This window comes from Parambassis ranga, chromosome 14 (assembly GCF_900634625.1).
Source record: "Parambassis ranga chromosome 14, fParRan2.1, whole genome shotgun sequence".
NCBI classification, from domain to species: Eukaryota; Metazoa; Chordata; class Actinopteri; family Ambassidae; genus Parambassis; species Parambassis ranga.
In genome coordinates, this window is record NC_041034.1 from 3,108,916 (window position 1) to 3,130,435 (window position 21,520).

The 21,520-nt window shown below is 43.3% G+C and overlaps 1 protein-coding gene across 1 annotated transcript; it reads left to right on the forward strand.

The window, feature by feature from the left end:
* The first annotated feature begins 2,096 nt into the window (after positions 1-2,096).
* castor2 (cytosolic arginine sensor for mTORC1 subunit 2) lies at positions 2,097-16,923 on the forward strand. The gene is made up of 10 exons (XM_028421641.1): positions 2,097-2,209; positions 2,375-2,515; positions 8,404-8,474; positions 9,904-10,097; positions 13,943-14,075; positions 14,323-14,446; positions 14,594-14,704; positions 15,496-15,578; positions 15,967-16,061; positions 16,172-16,923. Exons 2-10 carry the CDS (start codon positions 2,403-2,405, stop codon positions 16,232-16,234), a joined length of 987 nt encoding a protein of 328 aa, XP_028277442.1. The 5' UTR covers positions 2,097-2,209; positions 2,375-2,402; the 3' UTR covers positions 16,235-16,923.
* The last annotated feature ends 4,597 nt before the right edge of the window (positions 16,924-21,520 follow it).

Below are 21,520 nucleotides of genomic sequence, written 5' to 3' on the forward strand. Positions count from 1 at the left end.
TTGTGTGGGTTTTGAATTCCCCTTTTTAAAGATTAGCAGAACAATAAATAAGTTGTCACAGGGGAAGTGCGTTTTTTCCAGATATGTCGACTCTGCGGTCTCAATTATCTCTCTGTTGTGGTGGCACAGCTCCTGTCTGTGTTTGCTTAATTAATACTTGGTTGTTGGCTGTTAATACTAATTGTTCTTGCAATTAGAGCCTTGGCTGGAAATACAGCTATAGCGACACAGACACCCTCAGCTAGAGACAATAAACACTGCTGCTGCTTCCAAGATTTACTAGACAAGAGCACATTTGTCAGGGAAGTGGTTTTAAGACTTTCAAATGAAATGAGAGAGAGTGTAGCCTTGAAGGAGAAGGGGCGGCTGCCATAGTGGAAGAGAAGGTCGCTGCGGCATTTTGTTATGTGATAAAAAAAAAACACACACACCCACCAAAAACTGCATTTCAAGCGTCTGTTGGTGAGAGAAACGGTGAAGTGTTGAATTTTGTTGAGGATGTGGCGGTGGAAATTCAAATCAGGATTAAAAAGCACTCCAAGATTGCTCGCTTGGGGCTTGAGATTTAGAAACAGGGATTTAAAGTTGGTGCAGAGCTTCCTCCTCTGGGCCAGGATGGACAGGAAGAGATTCTGCTATACTGCTGCTGCTAAAAATAAAACAGACTGTAATCATAAGTCATCTAAATAAGAGGTATACCAAGAGGAAAAAAAACAGCACTTAGAAATGTGTTTAATTTCATCACCACATAAACAATAATACAACATTTTCTGCTCTGTAAGTTATAAAACAACATACAGTATGTGATGGTTCAGATCAGTAGACACTAACAAAGGGCACAAAAAGGTGAAGGTGATGGATGTGTGCATGCTCACAGATGTAGGTGGGACGATGTTAAGGGCTTTTTTCTCCACACAAGCTGGATATAGAGTCATTTAATTGCACCCTGCAAAGCTGTGAATATGTTTCCCCTGTAGCCTCACAGCTGGAGGTGGCCATTTACACAGACCAAGTCCAGCCCAGGAAAATACAACAGGATGCAGCTCATAACATAACACATACACCAACAAAGAAATATAAGTACTTTTTCTAGAGTACTCTATCTATCTATCTATCTATCTATCTTGTTTACCTGTGTACATGTGGACTACATATCCCATGGTGCCTCGCTCCGCTGCAGCCCCGCCCCCTGTGTTTGAATGGCAAGTTGTTTGTTTCACTCCGACCAGCTGCTAACTATTCCAGTCGGAGAGCAAACATGGGGACCGGCGGTCCTCTGCTCTCCCTTTAACAGGTTTCACAAGCTGCTGGCAGCGGCTGAGGGAGCCACTTCCGCTTACATGTGTTTATTTCTTCACAATAAAAGCACGACAACATAAACCTATTTAAAAAAGGGAATAAAGTGACTGTGTAATCACGATTTTATAGAAACACTGAAGCGTACTAAGCACAGTTTTATTTATTATTATTATTTTTTTATTTGGATATTTTCAGTTTAATTTGTGCATTGGTTTTATTACTTACTTATTTACTTAAAATACATAGAAAAAAAAACATATATTCCGTTACTAACACGTAGGGCTAAATATTTATTCAGCTATATTCAGTAAATATAATACTTCATATTCAATTGAATATAAGGCTGTCAAAAAAAATATACAATTGATACTACAAACAGGTAAAATGTGGTATTGTTGCCTAAAACTAAAAGCTTAAATGAATATTAACTTTTTTTTTTTTTACGGCTAGCTAAAATGTTTGTCATGATTGCTATGTAGCCAACAGGACCACTTTTAGCTAATACGTTGCTAGGCAACCACAAGTGGCTCCAGAAAGTTCCTTCTTCTAGCAAAACAGCTAATAGCAGTAGCTAGCTAGCTAGCTAGCGCATGGTTGTAGCTTCATTTATTAACACAGATGTGGCTTGGGGATGGCGGAAGTATCGTTAAAGGAGAGGAAAGTATTTATACAATGATTTTTAAGCATCATTTTAAAGAGATAATTCGAATCTGTGAGACACAAAATCTTAGCTAAAACTACTTGATCAAGCTAATTAGCGTGTTGTTGTTCATTATTTCTAGAACTCCGTTAAGCAACATTATGAAATTTCAGTCTATATAGCTAAAAAAAGCCTAATAAGAGTTCTTGTCTTATTTTGAAAACATCTGAACCAGAAGTGTTGTCGGTTCCGCCGCCGGTTTGACAGCAGGTCCGTTTTTACCTCTTTGCTTTCTTTATTCCACCCTGCCTCCCCGTTTCTTTCTCTGTTTAATGCGCCTTAGCCTGCCGTGTGCGTGTATTTATTTATTTATGCCTCTCTTTTGAAAGTGTTTTTTTGTTTTTGTTTGTTGTTTTTTTTTTTTTTACATTTTAGTCGCCCCTCAAATGAGAAGACGTAAAAGATGGAGCTTCATATTTTAGAGCACAGCCTGAAAGTGGCGAGTATAGAGAAAGAGGGGATCCAGATTTGCACTCACGGATTAATAAAACTCGCCTTCCTGGCCTCCAAAACAAGGTGCGTAACTTCGCGGACGTGTTAGCTTACATGAAAACACGCAGTCATTCATGTTTGTCTGCTGCTGTGAACATTACAGCAAACTAATGCCGGGGTGGTGCGTGTACTTCTACACTGCTGTTGTTGTTCCTGCAGTTGTGTTAATGCTTAGATCGTAGCTGTGTGTGTGTGTGTGTGTGTTACAGTCACTGTTTCCAGGCCTATCCTGGTTCTGTAGTGTCATTTTGTAGCTTTGTGCCATCTGTAGCTGGGTCGACGCCAGAGTGTGTGTGTTTGTGTGTGTTTGTGTATGTGTGTGCTTGTTTTTACCTCTATCAGTAGACAGTAGAGCTCACTAACAGTGCATACACGCAGGATTATGTCCAGTAAAGTGGGTTTTCGCTGGCAGTCAGCCTGGAGAAACTTTCATTTAAATGCCTGTAAATGACATGATGACAGCAGGCCTGCACACTGCTCATGGCTGTGTTGTGCTGTTTTGATAGTCTATTGAAATAAGCCTAAACAAATGAGTTGTGTGTGTGTGTGTGTGTCTGTGTGTGTGTGTTCCAGGCTCTTTTACAGCAGGCAAAGTGTGGCAGTAAGCTTGTTGTAATCAACTCTCCCTCTGTGCTGAGCAGAAGTTACTGATAAACTGCAGATTACCAATTACCTGATGTAAACGAGTCGAGCAGCACTAACACTAACAGCTAGGTCTACATCACAGATCTACATCACAGATCTACAGACCAGATCTACATCACAGATCTACAGACCAGATCTACAGACCAGATCTACAGACCACAAAGAAAAAAGAAATAATCCTCGGAGCTGGTGTCTGGATCTTTTCCCTTGCTGTGACCCTGTTAAACACCTGTTAGAACATTATTCTGGCAAGAAAATGACCTGTAGTGAGCGGTGCCATGAAGAGGTCTCATTTTAAAAGATATTTCAGAGTTTGAGAGGAAAGCTACACACCCAAAAGTTACACAATGTCATAACACATGCAATTATGTGTTCTCTGTGTGTGTACTCCTCATATAAAAAAACATGATACCTGCACATTTTGTTAGCTACTGCTAGTAAACATGAAACTCCTTGTTTTCTACACAACTTATCTGATGAATACCTGTAATGTTTTAATGCCTTCAGAGGACGCACAGAAAGAAAACACCAACACACTATCTCCACTCATTCGACAACACAAGCAGCAAAACACTTAAAATGTTTCAGGGGTCTTTGAAAGGCGACGCACCCTGCTGCAGGTCAAATGTCACTTGGAACTTTTATACCCCGTTCACACTGGGGAAAAAAATCATTCATTCAGGCCTATCCAGATGTTTTTTTTCTGAGTGTGAACACCTCGAATCCGGCTGTATCCAGTTTGATTTCAATCCGGCTAGATCCACCCACGAGAGGTGGATCTAGTGGGATGCGACACGGGACAAAAAACTGTACGACGCATGCGCACACACGGTCCTACCGCAGCCTGAACGGACTCTGTATATTACGAGGCGCCACCTAGTGGTTTGGAGGACAGCAAACACGCTGGATGAAGCCGGATTGAGTGCGGACACTCAACAGTGTGTGCTAGCCAGATTTGAAAATAGGTCTGAACGCATCCAGCTTAAAGGCTGTCTGGGCTCAATCCTGCTCTAGCTGGAATGACTTTCTCCAGTGTGAACGCGGCTCACTAGTTCTTCTAACTCTGTTAATTTATTTTGAACATCCTGGTCAGTAATCTTGAGCCATTTTGCTAACTGTTAGCGTACCTCAGTCAGTACCCTGGAAACATGTCCATTTGTCTTTTGAAGTATTTGCTTTGACCACCATAGATTTTTTTTAAATAAGGGATGTCCATGTAGTCATCTCGTTGTTTTCTAACTACCTCATATTGTCACATGAAGGAAAATATTTGTGGCGTATAAAACTGGAGAGGAAGAACTTGCTGTGTCAGTGTCACTGAGGAACACATAACGTGTGGCGTTGTGCTTTTAAAGTGACATGGCTGCAGCTTTGATGCAGTCAGATACATAAATAAATCAAGTTTTTCATCTTTTATTGACTCATTATCACTAAACTGGGACATCAGTGCTACTCTGATTTTAAAAAGCAATCCGAATGCTGAGCATTAAAAAGGCTTTGGGAGTGTTTGGGCAGCAGGAAATGTGACATTTCCATCCTCCTAAAACGATGCAGTTGTTTCGGGCTGTATCTACATGTACGGTGTTTATATATGTTGGTTACATTTCCTATTTGTGTCCTGTCTGTGGGTGTGATTATGCAGTATGCCTGAAACAGCTATGCTGCATTTTTATTTTCTGGATTTAGGTGTTAGCTTTGCATTTCGGAGTGGCCCGCATGGTGGTCTGGCATTGTGAATATCTGCTGATTCAGACACTTGTACCCCGTTCACACTGGGGGAAAAAATGTGGCTTAAGCAGGATTCCTGAGTGTGAACACCTCGAATCCGGCTGTATCCAGTTTGATTTCAATTGGCTCAGGTGTGAACGCAAATGTGGCGAGCGAATCCGGCTAGCGACATGCTACTTCCGGTTCACGGGGCGTGACACGGGACAAAAAAAACGCATGCGCATACGCGGTCCTACCGTGGTGTGAATGGACTCGTGAACGGAGGCGCCACCTAGTGGTTTGGAGGACAGCAAACATGCTGGATGAAGCCGGATTGAGTGCGGACACAAGTGTGTGCTAGCCAGATTTGAAAATAGGTCTGAACGCATCCAGCTTAAAGGCTGTCTGGGCTCAATCCTACTCTAGCTGGAATGACTTTCTCCAGTGTGAACGGGGCCTTGTTGATGTGCAGCAGTGAGACAGATGTAACACGATGGCTGTCTCATATCTGGAAGGACTTGAGAGTTTTGGGCACCTTGTGTGAGGCTGGAGGTTTAGGTGGTCATGGCAGCCATCCATTAATGATTACATAAGATCGACTGTGGGACATGTGTGTCCGTTAGATGACGCTGGATTTGCAGCTGGCTTCCTTTTTAAGTTGTTTTTCCCCGCGGTTCACTCTGAGCTGAAGCAACAGCCTTGGAACACTTTGGCGCCTCCTCCTTGCCGAGCCCCCACTACCCTCTCATCTTTTCCATGGTGCTGTATTGTGTCTCTTTTCACCATCAAACACATGCTCAACACTCATGCTGATGGGTTCAGTTTTCATTTTCCTGCAGTTTCTGCATGTAAATTCATTTTACAAATAAAAAAACCTCCCCTTTTACCGAAACTTTTAATATAACAGTCCTGGAAAAGAGCAGCCACGCTCCGAGCAGTCCTTTGAAAGAAACACAATTCAAACGCAGCATGGAGTGATTACATAATGCAGCAGTATGGGGCCAGCTGAGGTAAATGTATGCTCCGCAGCCATCCTGTGAAATGAGATTTGATGTTTGTCTGCTGCACATGAGCAAAAACATAAACAGCTCTTATGTATGAAAAACATTGGTTATAGGCCACAATATACTCACTGGACTCCAGTCATAGCCTGAAAAAGAAAATGAGAAAATATTAACACGCTTTTCAATTATATGCCAAGAAAATCAGTGTTTACGCTGCAGTAATTCATTTATAATTCTTAAAGCGTGTCCCTTCTATTGAAGCCTCCTTATTTTTATTTCATTGTTTTGTTTATTTGGTTTACAGTTTATAGTCTTAGCAGGGAATTATGATCATATTAATGAGTTGGTTACAGCATGACTCCGAATGAATATCTGATGTTGTGCACGGGTTGGTAACAGTTCAGAACGTGTGTCATGTTTTTCATCTTCCCCCTGAATGTTTGTCCAGGCTCTCGCTGAAACATCACATTATTTAATAACACCTAAGAGCACAGAATTAAAATTTGCAACCTGATTTGATCCCAAAGCATTTTGTACATATCTGGATGATGCGAATTTATGTTGAAACCGACCCCATAAGGAGCGTTCTTTGACAGGAAGTGGATGAAGTTTGTGGGCTGAGACGGCAAAAAAGTCCAAATCTTTACTGAATGAGGCAAACTAGAAAAATCTTAACAGTTAAGGTGTCTGTATGTTCAACGCCAGCTGATCTTCATACCCCGTTCACACTGGGGAAAAAAATCTGGCTAAAGCGGGATTCGGGCCTATCCAGATGTTTTTTTTCTGAGTGTGAACACCTCGAATCCGGCTGTATCCAGTTTGATTTCAATCCGGCTAGATCCACCCATGAGAGGTGGATCTAGCCGGATTGGCTCAAATGTGGCTCAGGTGTGAACACAAATGTGGCGAGCGAATCCGGTTAGCGACATGCTACTTCCGGTTCATGGGACAAAAAAACGCACAACGCATGTGCACACGCGGTCCTACCGCAGCCTGAACGCTCTCTGTATATTACGAGGCGCCACCTAGTGGTTTGGAGGACAGCAAACACGCTGGATGAAGCCGGATTGAGTGCGGACACAAGTGTGTGTTACTTTCTCCAGTGTGAACGGGGCAGTGAGTCCCTTTTCACACCAAAGACAAATGCCAGAGGAGAGCGTGTTTTCTTGTCCATTGTGCAAATGACTGGAACTTAATGAGCTCCTTCCTCTGCTTCTCAGCGATCAAAAAATTCAATTAAGGCAGCTTCAGATAATCAGCGTTTGCATCAGATTTAATAAAACGTAAATTAAAGTTTGAGATATCTTTAATTCAAAATCTGATTAATGTGGAATTATTGATACTTGCACTGAGGTTTGCAGTTCCCAACAATGTAAACTCATGCAAAGCTTCCTCGTGTGCACAACATTCAGCGATAAGAACCAATATCTGTGCAGAGATTCGATCATTTCATTGTTGATCTGGATAGAACGATGTCAGGGAAAGTCATTAAGTAGTGCTCGTAATGACACGGCCATGATTAGAGGAGCATTATCGGCCCAGGCACAAGACAAAACCTCCAGTACTCATCATCCTAATGTTCCAGCTCTCCAAAAATCACCCTGCGAGTCAAAGTGACACTTGACAGCTCATTTAATTCCAAGAGGAAATGCTGCTGTTCCCACAGAGAGAATGGCTGAGAGCCTCTCTGTTATTCTGCTGTCGTTTTTCACACCTTTCAGCCAAATGTGAAGTGCGAGCATTCAGTGGCCGGCCTGTAAAGAATGTGATTATCACCAGGCTGTTGTGCGCGGTGTTTTTCTGCTGCATGGCTTTTATTCATGGAAAAAAAAAAGAACAGTGTGTGGGGCTTGGTTTCAAGCTGATTTTTAACATCCTTGGTTTGAACTTGGTAACCCTTAAAGTTAGATGGTGACTGCTGTTAGTCCTCCACCACTTCCTGTCTTCTAGTTGCATCCAGGTTTTTTATTTTTACAAAATCTTACTGCAAAATAGGGGCTTTTTGTCATTGAGACATAAAATAATGTCACATTTTCTGATATATGGTGCATCAAGGCACTATTGGAAAGTAGATATGTGGACTATCTCTATATTTTTTGTCCTCTGCAGCTACATGTCTTCAAACATGCTCACATTTAATGTCATCAGCATAAACCTGATCATTTGTCTTGAAACCGCCGTGTGTTCGGGTCATAGCTGTGTGTTTGTGTGTTTAAAACCATCTCTGGATCATTGAGATTCCTCTCACAGCGAGGCTAGCCCCTCGTGGTGTCAGGGAGGTTTATATTGGCAGCAGCACAGCCCTGTGCTCTCCTGACGACTTTATGAGCTTCTTATTCAATATAAAAAGATGATAAAGAAGACTTTAACAGGCAGGTTTGGCCTCTGGATGTCTCAGTGTTGAATCTGTTCACATGAATCTGTCTCCTAAATGCTCCAAACAGTTTTGATGTGTGTGTTTTATGAACGCTTTAGGGAGCAGAGACGGTATCGTTCTACATAATGTGTCCACTGTTTGATCATCCCTGCCTGTTTCTGTGTTCTCTCCCACTCAAGATGCAAGTTTTTCAGTCTGACAGAGACTCCAGAGGACTACACCATTATCGTGGACGAGGAGGGCTTTAAAGGTGGGTCTCTCTCTCTCTCTTTGTGGATCTTTAAAGTCACTGTGGCAACCATAGATCGGGGCAGCAGGAACAGACCACGTTGTGTAATCTCCGATTGTCTCCAGCACTGTGCAGCTTCAGCCGCCAATGTTTGAGCACACTTTGTCATTATAGATGTGAGGCCAAGCTGCCGCTTGCCGTGTTTTGTGGTCGGCTGAGTGAGCGAATCCATGTCATTACACACCCTCTTCCAGGGTGACCCTCCTCGGTTACCCTGGAGACTACAGGCTATTTGTTGTGTAACTGGCGCAGGTATTTTCTACTGGTGACTGGTTCTGAGTGTGTAAGTGCCGGTTTTATGTTCAGCTAAACAACCATTTAAAAACTTCAACAAGAAACTACAAATATGCATCTTGGTGAAAGTAAAGGGCCTGAAGCTTTTCAGATGTTATAGAGTAACTTGTTTGGACTAACATGTGGGATTCGTTATTTTATTGCCGACCTCGGTGTGGAGGCCTTACGACTGTGCCACCTCTGCACTGACTTCTTCAGAGGTTATTACACAGTTGAAGCCACAAGTGACAGGATGATGACAAAGGCTTTAACAAGAAGAGTCAGCAGACTCATTAAAGGCTTTTATACAGCAATATGTAGATAAGATTAGCAAACATCAGCCTACAGAGTCATCTGGGACGTTGGCCCAGAAAATCTGATTAAATCACCCGTCCAATACCGTCTGTCACGAGTCAAACAACACTATTACCAAAATGCAAAGGTGAAAATACATCAAGCTACTGAGATCCATCCTTCTCCATGGCCCTATTCCCATGTAACAGTCCTGGTTTTCATCAAACAAAAACTATTTAAAAAAAACCCCAGATATTTCCAATCACAGGCCGCCTTTGATCATTCGGACACTTCATGTGGTCATCGCCGTACATCGTTGCCACGTGTGAAACATGCTAGTTGCAGTCCATAGTTCCTCACCGGACCCTGATTGGTTCCGATCACTTTTGTTTGGCCACGAGTGGATAGTTTGAAGCCTGGAAAATCTCATGAGAATTCAGCCTTGGCAAAGCCGTCAACTTCAGCTTCTAATGAGCATCTTATTGTTATTCAGCGAGTGAAATCGTTCAATTATGACTTGTTGTAAATTGCTGAGAAACTCTGAACACCGATACGGAGTGTACGGTCAGACAGGTTTGTCTTTGACTGGTACTTAAGCGGAAAAGCTTTTGTATTTCCTAAAATATCCAGATAATGAATCAGAGTCCTCGATGTGTGAAAGATGAAAAAACAGGAAGTAGCACAAATGAGAAATAAGGAACTGTCATTACTCATGCTCATTCCTCACTTCAACAGCCCAGTTTCTCTTCTTTAAAAGTCCACAGTGGTACCTGAACTCTTCTAACAGCCTGTGATTTACCTCTGTACCTCTGATCCCTCACAGAGCTGCCTCAGTCGGAGCACATCAGTGTCGCAGACGCCACATGGTTGGCCCTAAACGTGGTGTCGGGGGGCGGCAACGCTTCCAGTTCTCAACCCATCGGAGTCACCAAAATCGCCAAATCAGTCATCGCACCGCTGGCCGACCACAACATCTCTGTGTTCATGCTGTCGACGTATCAGACGGACTTCATTCTGGTGAGTGCAGATATACATCATCAGCATGTGCATCACTCCTGTCACTCGTGTCATAGCACGCTTTATGTGCTGCATTTAGTGTCTATTGTGCAACTACTGGCAGCACAATCGTTTACATTCTCAATGCCCGACATGGAAAAAGCAATAACACTTGGATATAGTGTTCCTCGCACGGCCCCACCTCCTTTGATTTAGGAAGAAATCCTCTCTCTCTCTCATACCAAAAGCCCTTCTGGCCACAGGGAGTCTTTTTTTATTGCTTTGCTTCAGTGGGAAAACAAGGTCTGCTGACCAGCTCCAGCATGTTTATGAAAATGAAAGAAAAACCTGTTTGGATGTTGATAATCTGTTACGTAAAGAGGATCAGCAGCTCAGCCTCTTGCTGGAATTCAAGGTATCATAGCCGGGTCTGTTTCCTGTCTGGACTCTGGCTGCTCCTTCTCACAGTCCTAATTGTTGTCATATCAGATGAAAAGAGGCATTTTTTTGTTTTTACTGCACTGATCCCATCATACAAGTCCAGCTTCTGCCTCAGTCCTCCTCCTACAATGGATTGTGTGTTTAAACAGAGCAGAGCAGAAGACAGGCCAGCTTAAGATGTGTGTTATGATCTTTTGTGTTACATAAAGCGGTAAAGCCTGACCCAAATGTTGCATGCGCTCATTCAGATGGAGCCATGAGTATCCTGAGTCAAGGTGCTCACAGCAGCTCGTCACAAGGAGCCAGGGTCTCGGTCTCACCTTTGCATTAGAGCAGGGGTGGCCAAACTACGGCCCGCGGGCCAACTGCGGCCCGCGGTCGGATTTTCTATGGCCCGCGGCTTCTATCTTAAAATGTGTTCTTTTTGGCCCGCCAGCCAAACAGAGTAAATCATACAAAATCAACAGGCAATTCTTGTTTTTGTTTTTAACTCATTGTGTAACGTTTGCATCATGATTCTCTGAGCAGAACATTATCACTCTCTCTCTGTCTGCATCGTGGTGCGTCACGCGGTGCTGCAGGGCTTGGTTATTGGTTCCAGCTACGCAGAGGGCTCGGAAGGTGCACAACACTGGTTCAGAACTTCGACACAATTCACTACAAGACTAAACATGCTTCTGCAGACAGCCTGCTATTAGAGAGCGTCTGTACAAGTGAAGTTCTCCAAAACTACGGAGCCCCTCCTTACATGGTAAAAAAAGAAATAAATTGTGGCCACGAATTATGTATAACGTGCGCACGAAATATTGTTATTATTAGTTGTAGTATAGTAGCCCTATTAGAATTCTTGGACGGGGTGCATGGGAGCGGGTTGCCCGGCCAGAGAGCAGCCTCCCCGTGCAGCAATGAGCGTCCCTCTCTGGGGAATGTGCCGGAGTACTGGGGGGCTCCAGGAGCGCAGGGGAGTGGAGCGGAGCGTCCCTCTCCCTGTCCATCGTGTCGCTCCCTGCTGCCCGGTGCGGGCAGGAGGGGGCAGCAGGGAGCGATGCTGGAGCCATTAGAGAAGTTAAAGAGACATGATGGAGCGGGAGAGGGACGCTCGTTGCTCCCTGCTGCACGGGGAGGCTGCGTCCTGTCCGGCAGCCTGCTCGGGCCTTTTTACCAGCGGCTGGAAAAAAGCAACTCTCCAGAAATGCGAACATTTGTAAACCATGAATTAGTTTGTGTCGTGTGAGCAGACTGTCTGTGATAAACTGTGATGTTTTACTGGAGCAGCAGAGCAGTCCGTCTTTGCTTGTTAACGTTCTCTGTTGTTAAACTGTCAGCTGTACAGAGAGACGCGGCACTTCTCTCAAACTGACTCCGTCATTCAGTACACATCTGGCGTAAGGCACGTCATTACGTTTTTACGTCTCGTTGGCATGCACTGCAAACCTGTGTAAACATTAAATTACCAGACCCTTTGAGATCAGCACTAAATGACTCCCACCTGGTCTACCTGACATTTTACTGATGTCTGCTCCTAAACCAGACCTGCACATATGATCAGATCTCACCTTCACAGTAGAGTCAATAACCTGCCTGTTGCTCTGTTATCACAACCACACAGTTTCTGAATGTTTTAAATTTATGCTGTAAATTCAGAACATTTTCTGATCTGTCATCTGAATGCTAAGATGTTATTTTGTTTGCTGTGTAAGATGTAATATATTACAAAACAGCATACATATTTTTTTATTGTTTAAACATCGGGGACTGTTGGCCCTCGGAGACTTTCACATTATCGAATCTGGCCCTCCCCGAAAAAAGTTTGGCCACCCCTGCATTAGAGACACAGCAAGGGTTTAGGAAATCAATTTCCCTAACAATACTGAGCACCATTATATCTGACGGAACATGACAACTAAATAAAACAACTACTTCATTGTTGTTGGAGGGGTTTCTGTTGGCGGATTTATTGGTACTTTAACCCTTTCACTACTATAATTATAACAGTTCGCCTTCTTTTTCTAATGATTCTGTCAGAAAATGTTCTTTTTATTAATTATTTTACTGTTTTTCTTGACAGATAAAATATAAACATGTTTGTTATTATGTTATAAATGCTCAGAACAGTGTGTAATAACAAGAAAAGTAAAAAAAACGGATTTGAATTTTCATCAAATTTCTCTTTATAAACAGCTATAAATGTGCAGCAACAAGACAACAAGAGGTTACAAAGATTAAACTCAAACTATTTCACATCAACTCTCCTACGCTCCACAGAACTCCCGCCCCTGGCACACACGCAATGTGGTCATTACCGTAATGAATGTAATAGCGATGGAAAGAGCCGTTTCTCAGCTTTCAGAATCCGTTGAACATAACCAGAGCTACGGTAGTTCCATACATGTTAATTTCTGTCGCCAGTGACAGCTCCATTTTAGAAAGGTTGAATGGATTGTAGTTGTCATTTAAAGCGCATGTGCAGAGCATTTGTCTCTCCCCCTTCTGGCAGAGAGGGGGATTACACAAACTTTTGTTTATGTTGGTTTTTTTTTTTATTCTTGAGAATTCTTCCTTAAAACTTGCAGAATGAGGAGATTAAAATATAATTTTAACCATAGATTTGGTCATAAAATCTGATGGCGATATGGAGAGGTCACACGTGATGCATTCACTGACCATCAGAAAGATGTTTTTAGTTTGTTTCTATGAGGGGAAAGCACTGAGGAATGACAAAGGCTTGAATGCAGTTACAAGTTAAATGTTCAACTGCAAAAGTCATTTCATGTGGGTACGGTAGATTATTTTTATTACAGCAAATTAATAATTGTCTTTTGATTAAAGCTGGACGTTGGAATGACATTTTCATGTATGGTGTCTGTGCTCCAAAACAAAAGCGCTGGCTTGATTGCTACAAACAGTCATCACTCCAGCACAATAATCACATCAGCATTTCTGTCTCCTCTTTAATTTTCTTGCGGGTGAATCTGAATGTTGACTTTTTGACGTTTTCACCACTGTTATTACAGCTAATCATCATAAAAGGAGCCGTTCAGTGCTCTACTTTATTTTCTCTGCACTTCAGCTTCTTCACATTCATTCTATGAGTTATTGTCTTTTTCCCTCTCTTCTTCTCTGCTTGAATGGAGCTGTGTAAACAAACGGGCTCGGCCCTAACAATCCAGGCATTGTACTGTGCTGTACTCTTGTGGTAAAGGGAGACCTGAGTCTGAAGGTGAAGCCCTCCATTAGCTGTATGCAGCCATAAAAAAAAACAGCCTCTGGCCTTGAACCAGCCTTCGAAACAATGAAACATACAGAAATCTATCTGAGGCACAGATACACGCTCCTTCCTCTCTTTGCACACAATGCATAGAACACAGCTGCGATTCTGTTAAAAGGCATGTAATGTTCACCCGGCTCCTTTTTGTCACCCTCAGGTTCGAGAGCGAGACCTGCCGATGGTCATGCACACGCTGTCTTCCGAATTCACTTTGCTTCGAGTGGTCAACGGAGAGACTGTTGCTGCTCACAATCTGGGAGTCACCAACGGCTTTGTGAAGCCAAAACTTGGTATGTGTGAACATAGCGTTACAGTACGTCTGTGTTTCTGTCCGGAAACATGCTCACACACTAAATCAGCGCCCTAAAAACAACATGTAGCCCTGCACACACATGAAGCTTTAAAATGTTATCATTAGGAGGATGAACACAAGTCTCACTGATCCCACTTCCTGTAAGGTTGTCTGTGTAATTTGTCTTCAAAAGAATATAATGAAACTTTTAATAACTCACTTATCCTGCGTGGTTTGTCTTTCAGTACCCCGTCCCATCATCCATCCCTTATCTAGCCCCAGCAACATGTTCTGTGTGACCAGCCTGGACCCGGACACACTGCCCTCTGTAGCCACCCTGCTGATGGACGTCATGTTTTACTCTGGAGGGTGAGGCTTTTGTTTTTAAACGCTGCTACCAGCAGAGGGGTTTCAGCTCACAGCTTACTGTGATGCTGATAACAGGGCTGGATGTTCGACGTTACCGCTTGTGACTGTAAGTGTGTCAGATTGAATGTTTGTTTGTTCCTTCTCAAGACAAAAAGAGCCCGGAGCATCCGGCGAGGACTCGAGCCACATCCGCTTCTTCTCCTTCTCTCTGATCGAGGGCTACATCTCTCTGGTCATGGATGAGCAGACGACTCAGAGGTAAGAAGAAGAACAAAATACCTACAACACAAGCTCTGTGTGGGGTTAAAAAAAAATCTTATCACCGTTTTGAGGGGGTTGATTAGATTGTTGCTAAGCGATAGCCGAGCAGTGGGGTGTTTGAGTCTGACTCACTTATTCTCCACTGAGTCCCCCCACCCTCTCATTAACCAGCTGAATATCCCACACGGTTTCTCCTCCATTAACATCTGGTCATAGGTTGGTCATTCAAGAACGAGGCGCTGCTTTTTTTTTTATAATGGGTCAGTACTGTCTGAGCCATGTGGGGGTACAGTAATAATTGGGCCAAATCGTCATTATTTTGTTAAGTTGAAATGTAGTTTTCTGCAGCATGTAGGTCAGGCTTGGCCCCACGTTTATGTAAGACCTAATGTGATGCCTTAAAGGGATAGGTCACCCATTTTACTCTTACTTTACAACGAGTATCAGTCAACGCAGCGGGCGAGACTGAGTCAGAGAACGTACGTCCTGCTGTTCATCTGAGTTATTTAGCTGATGATGATCACTGCTACTAGAACCAGCCGATGATTATGTGCATTAAAGATTGGTCAACCGTGATTAATCAATGTATTCCTCTGTTTTATGAACAAACCTGTGAAAAATGTCTTCCTGGTTCCAGAACTCCCATCATGGACTTACTGTTGCTGTCTAAGAGGATCCAATGACTGTTTAGATTCTGCTAGAATTAAACTAGTTAATACAGACGTCTATCCTCATAAAAAGCCACGTCCACCTCTTCATTGTCTGTTTTTGGTTCTTTTGTCCTGAAGGTTTCCAAACAACGTCCTCTTTACCAGCGCTTCTGGAGAGCTCTGGAAAATGGTTCGTATCGGGGGACAGCCTTTAGGATTTGGTGAGTCTACATTCCGATTATATGATGTTAAAATCAGACCGAGGTAGGACAGGGTGCGAGAATTGGGGATACTGTCTCCTGTGAACCTGGAAGTATGATGTCGTTCGCCAGATTCGTTAGCCAGATTCGTTAGCCAGATTCGTTAGCCAGATTCGTTAGCCAGATTCCTGTTCAGACCTTGGCCAAAATTTTACACCTCTGAGAGGTGGATCTAGTTGAACTGGAATCAATCGGATTAACCGGATTTGCTCTGTTCAGCAGGATACAGCCCGAATCCCATTTTAGCTGGATCGCTTACACAAGTCTGAACCGGGGTCTCTGCTGCCTCACAAAGCGATAACTGAACAGTGATTAATTAAAGGATGTGTGCTTGTTTTCTGGTCTGCAGATGAATGTGGCATCGTGGCTCAAATATCAGAACCCCTGGCAACAGCTGACATTCCAGCTTACTACATTAGTACCTTCAAGTTCGACCACGCCCTGGTGAGAAACGCAGTGCAATTACTTTTACTACTTCTACTTCAGAGACTAAGCACTCGTCAGACTAATTGCTCGTCATCTCTTCACTAATACGCTGCTGCTAAATGTTCCAGGTTCCTGAAGAAAACATTCAAAGTGTGATCGGAGCTCTGCGGACGGAGAGCGCAGCGCCATGAAGGAGGCCGCAGGAAAACGACCATTTTCAGTCATTTCGTTTATCATGTCCAAAAAGTGCCAAGAGCTTGTTAGAGGACTCATGTGGATCAGCTCTGAATGGAGGGAAGCAGGGAGGGAGGACTGTGCGACGGTGCGTTAGGGATGCCTTTGTTACGACTCGGTCATTTTCTTTACTACCCTCCACCCTGCCCCGCCCCTCCTTCCTTTACTCGGCACTGCCTGCCCTGTTTTTGTTTTTTTTTTTCTTTAACAGAAAATGTTTCTTCTCCTCTTTAAAGCTGCTTCGTCCCACTCCCTGACCCTCACAGCACCATACTGTATTAGTTACATAATCCCTCTTGTGGAAGGATGACGAATGTACTCTAAAAAAAAAAAACATAAATATTATATATATATTTATCAAGCTCTCCATTTTTTTTTCCACAGGTCTTTTTTTTTTCTCTCAGTGCCAAGATGTTTGAATGCCTAAACTGATGCCTTTGTCAGAATATTTTACACGTGTGCAATTGAAGGAGACAATTTTTAAGGAGAGGGCCAGTGGTGATGGCCTGGCTGAGTAATACAGCGGGGTGTTTTTTTGTTTTGTTTTGTTTTAATTATTGTTTTTAGTAGCTGTTAAAAGTTGTTTGAATTGCAGCATTGATCTTACTGTTGGAGTCCCTCAGAGTCAGATACTGGGCCTGGTAAATGTGTATGTGCTTTATTCACACTGTGAGCCACCTGGCTGTTAAGAGTCAGTCAGCTGTGACGGGTAGCATTAATAATGTGTTGTAATTTTTGGCTGTCGCAGATGAAAGACGAGCATCGTAGGAGAATCGTGGAGATATCTCTGGTCGTGGCTCTAAATCGGCGGTCTTACGCCGCACTGTGAGGCAGCTTCCACTACGGCCGTTGTCAGCGTCTTGCGACCAAAGATAAGCTGAGATAAAATTCTAGCGTTGTGTCAGAAATTTAGGACGACTGACTCACAGTGTGACAGCTGCTACGACCTGTCACCCCGCATCCACGTCTTCCTCCTCCTCGCATGTTGACGTATGTTGTAACCTGCGATCGCCTGCGATTCAGTAAATGGTCATCGTACAATCTGCACGCATCAAACTTGGCGATCGTTGATTCACGTCGTGTAGTGTGTCATGCAATGGTCTTATAAGATCGCTAAAAATCGCACAGTGTAGAAAGGCCATAAATTATTGCAATAATGATTCGACTACTTATGAAAATTGCATTTTTACACTCAACTATAGCGCCACCATCAGGTCAAAAGTTTGATTTAAGACCCCCCACAGGACTAATGACATTCCCATCAGTCTCCACTACAACTGCTAATGAAAAAAAACTTAACCTAAAGTAATTTGCCGCCTCTCAGAGACGCTGGTATGAAAACGATTAGCATAAAAGCTGCAACATTGTTTTACTTGTTTACCCTGAACACAACCCAACCAAAAACAGGAGCTTCAGCTTTTAAATATTTCTTAATACTCACAGCAGAAATCATCAAAACATAGTCACACTACAAAAAGCTTTAAGACTAAAAAGTGGAGCTTAATTCCAATCCATCACTGCCAAAAAGTCTTAAATCTGACATCATCCGAGTCAAGAAAACATTTTAATTGTGACTTGTAAAGTCTTTTTAAATACAAGATGAAGCGTTGCCACAAAACACACTCAGTATTATTCAAAGGGTTTGAAGCGAGGCATCTGGATTTCTTGAACATGTTCAGGAAAACTCTATAAGTCCAGTTCCCTCGCTTTGACCCTTTGAATGAAAATGACCTGGATGACTGAGAATCTTCACCGACACACTCAGTTCTAACGTCTCTGCGTTCTAATGTAAGAATTTGAGTTTCAGAAATTACATGTCATGTGATGGCAGTATTCACGATTATTCAGACACAATTATTGATACTGTATTAAAAATACAATCTTATAATACCTTAAATAATCCTGCGTGACACTCCAACATGGCAGGTGGCGCTATCGCATCACAACACTGACGGCCAGCTGCTGTAAAGCACCTCACTCGTATGTAATCGGCGCAGGTGTACATCTGATATCGTGACATCCTCTGTAACAATTGAAACAAAGCTATTGATTAACAGTCAGACACTCTGTAAGGCGGGTTTCCATCAGTGTTTCTGCTTTTTTGGCGACTCCTCCATCAGGTTGCTCACAGTCTGAACGAGCAGTCAGGCCCCAGAATGAAAACATCTGCAGTACTTTACTGAGCCATTATGTGCTAAAGACTTAAATATAAGCTACAGTTCACACAGGGGAAGCCCTGCTGTGCCCCCCCCCACCCCTCTCACTTTCCTCTCCTGGTGGAGTCTGCACTTTAAAGCAGATCGTCCTCCCTTTCCTCCTCAGACCTGCTGTACTGATGTGAACACAGGGAGGGCTTGTTACTTCAGAAAGATCCAGATAAGGTTTCTGTTTCACCTACACTGCAGCCACTCCTCTGATTAATATAAATTCTGTTTTTCAGTGTTAAAACACAGGCAAGGTGACATTTGTTCTGATTCCATTTCCAAGAAAAAAAGCTTTTCATTTGGAGCTTCTTGTGTGGAAAATAAAAAATAAACAGGCTGTTTTTTTTTTTTTTGGTTTTGTTTTCGAGCTGCTTACCAGCAGGGATCGTCTTTGTCTGCTTCAATCAATAAACTGGTGACATCTTAGCCCAGTCTGGTCTGGTCAGAGCCTCCAGAGTCCCTACAAAGCAGATTTTACAATCAGCCTTTTTTTGTCATTTGGAGTGACGACAAACATTTAAAGCAGGAGAGTAAAAACATTTTGTATGCATAGCCTTGAACACAGAATGTAGGAGAACAGTGCACGCAGCAGGGATTTCCATGAAAAAAAAAAACAAGCGCCGCACAGACTCAGAGTGAAAGATGCCTGTAATAACCTGCCAGCCACACACAGCAGCGGCGGTGTAGCCGAGATGTTCGCTGACAATGTTTGTTACATCAGTGCGACATCAATCCTGCAGGGACGTGTTCCGAACGCTCAGAGCACAGCTCGCTCCCAGCCACGAGCAGGGAAATAAACACCTGTCACACCACGCCGCTGAGCTTTTTCTGCAGGTAAAACGTAACATTAGATTTATGTGGGCGTTCATGGTCCTCAGAGGACATCCTGCTGGTTTTGAAGAGACATCTGAGTCACTTCTTTAAAGCCAAACTTTATCATCTGTGTAAATAACGATGAGGTCAGAGTGCTGCTGGGCTCGGTTACGGAGCACATTCATGCTCCTCAGAGTGTGAACCACCAAATGAATCTTCAACTACCTCTGTACACCAAAAACAACCCTGCAGCCTATCTTAAACATCAGTACAACAACAGGTGACTGAAACAATATCGCCCTCTTGTGGTCATGTGTGTAAGTTCATTCAACGTATTCTGGCTACATCAGGACTGAAACACCTCTTCACCAATCAACCCTAACGCATCAAAAAAAGGGGCGGAGCATGCCTGAGAGTTTGTTTCACAGAACCATGTACCACATCCTTATGATGGTCGCTAACACATTCCTCAGATGTGACACATTGTTACGTTTATGCTAACGGAACATCATCACCAACTCAAGGGTTCTAGTCCCCCTGACGCCACATCGTTTTCAATCACAGCTGGAGTTAGGTATTAGAAATAAGGGATCATGGTTGTGTCAAAATATTAAACACATTTTATGCTGTCGCCATTTTCGGCATTCGTTATAATCGCGAATATTGATCTTATGTTACGTTTTACTGGTCAGGAGATGATGGCTGATGGGACCCATGTGGCCACCGCCCACGTGGGTCCCATCGGATCATTGAACAAAGCTGAAGAAGGGTATCATTTTCAGCTCTAGTGGCCATTTGAGGAACTGCAGAGGAGATAAATTCAGTCTTTAATCCAATGCTTGCATGTATTGTAGCCTTTAAGTGCTGCAGGTGGGGCTCATTACATTTCTTTTTGGTATCAGATCTTGCTATAAAAACATCAGTACACGCAGGAAAAAAAAAGCAGCTTTTTCCGTTGGCTTCTTCCTCCCCTCAGGCCTGCAGCCAGGAGATGACAGCAGGGAGGACTGCAGGTGTATCAGTTGTCTGTATTATCTGACCTGAGCAAACAAAGCAGAGAACAGCACACAGAGCAGCTGCAGCAGCAGAGACAGAGAGAGAGGGAGGTTAAAAGCATGTTTTATCATCATCATCTTACTCCTTACATAATCCGCCACAGTTCAGCAGAGGCCTTTCTGCTTTCTTCTCAGTTCCCACTCACCACAATTAAAATGGCAAGCCATAACTCAAGTGGGGCTGCGAACACCGCCGTGGAGTGGAATGCATCACTTACACCGTGTCGAGGTCACGGGGGTGAAATCAACGCCCACAGAAGTTCCGAATCAAAACTTTACAAGCGACATATAAACAGCGGTGAGTCAACCAGGCTGGATGTCAACAAGACTGAGAAAAGAACCTCACACTCTGATCATAACACACACACCTCACGCATCATTTTTCCCCTGAAACATGACACTCCACATCACAACGCCACCTCAGCGTCCTCTGACGAGGATTCTCCTTCAATTTAAAGCTACTGTAGTGAAATTCTACACATAAACAAACATGTTACCTTCAAACTCTCACACAATGCTAATTTTGATCATCAATAGAGGCAGATAATCCTCTCTATATTTCCCAGGGTACTGTAGTGTTAAATCTGGGGTCTGTGGAGACATTCCCAGACTCGGTATGATGGTAGCGAACCTGAAACGAGGAGCAACCATGACGACGGTGAACACAGTAACAAAGACTTCCTGATGCTCCGGATTAGACAAGAAACACAAAAAATACAGCTACTGTCGGGGTGAAAATCCCCTTGTTTCCTTCTGATCACCCCCTGAATTAGTTTGTAAGGAAGGAGCGGATAAATTCTGGTCTCAAAATTATGATTTCTTAAACAATGAGGCAAATTCTGAGTCGCAGAGCTCTGGGTTGTTGAGATACAAAGAACAAGGCAAGAACAACCATGAACAACAAAGAACAACTCATCAACAACAACTGGACATGGAATTCACACATTGATATACCACAGGGGCGTTCCCGCCTGCCGGCCCACAGGGGCATCTACTGCCCCCCCTGCATACCCTGGGTCATACAGCGAATAGACCATTAGTGTTTATTCCCTAATAAGGTAAAACTCCAATTCCTTAAATCTCATAGGTTGTGAGTCCGATCTAGGGATGACCATAACATGGGCACTCAGGAGAAAAACACATTCCTTTAGAATCTAGCTTTTATCAGGTC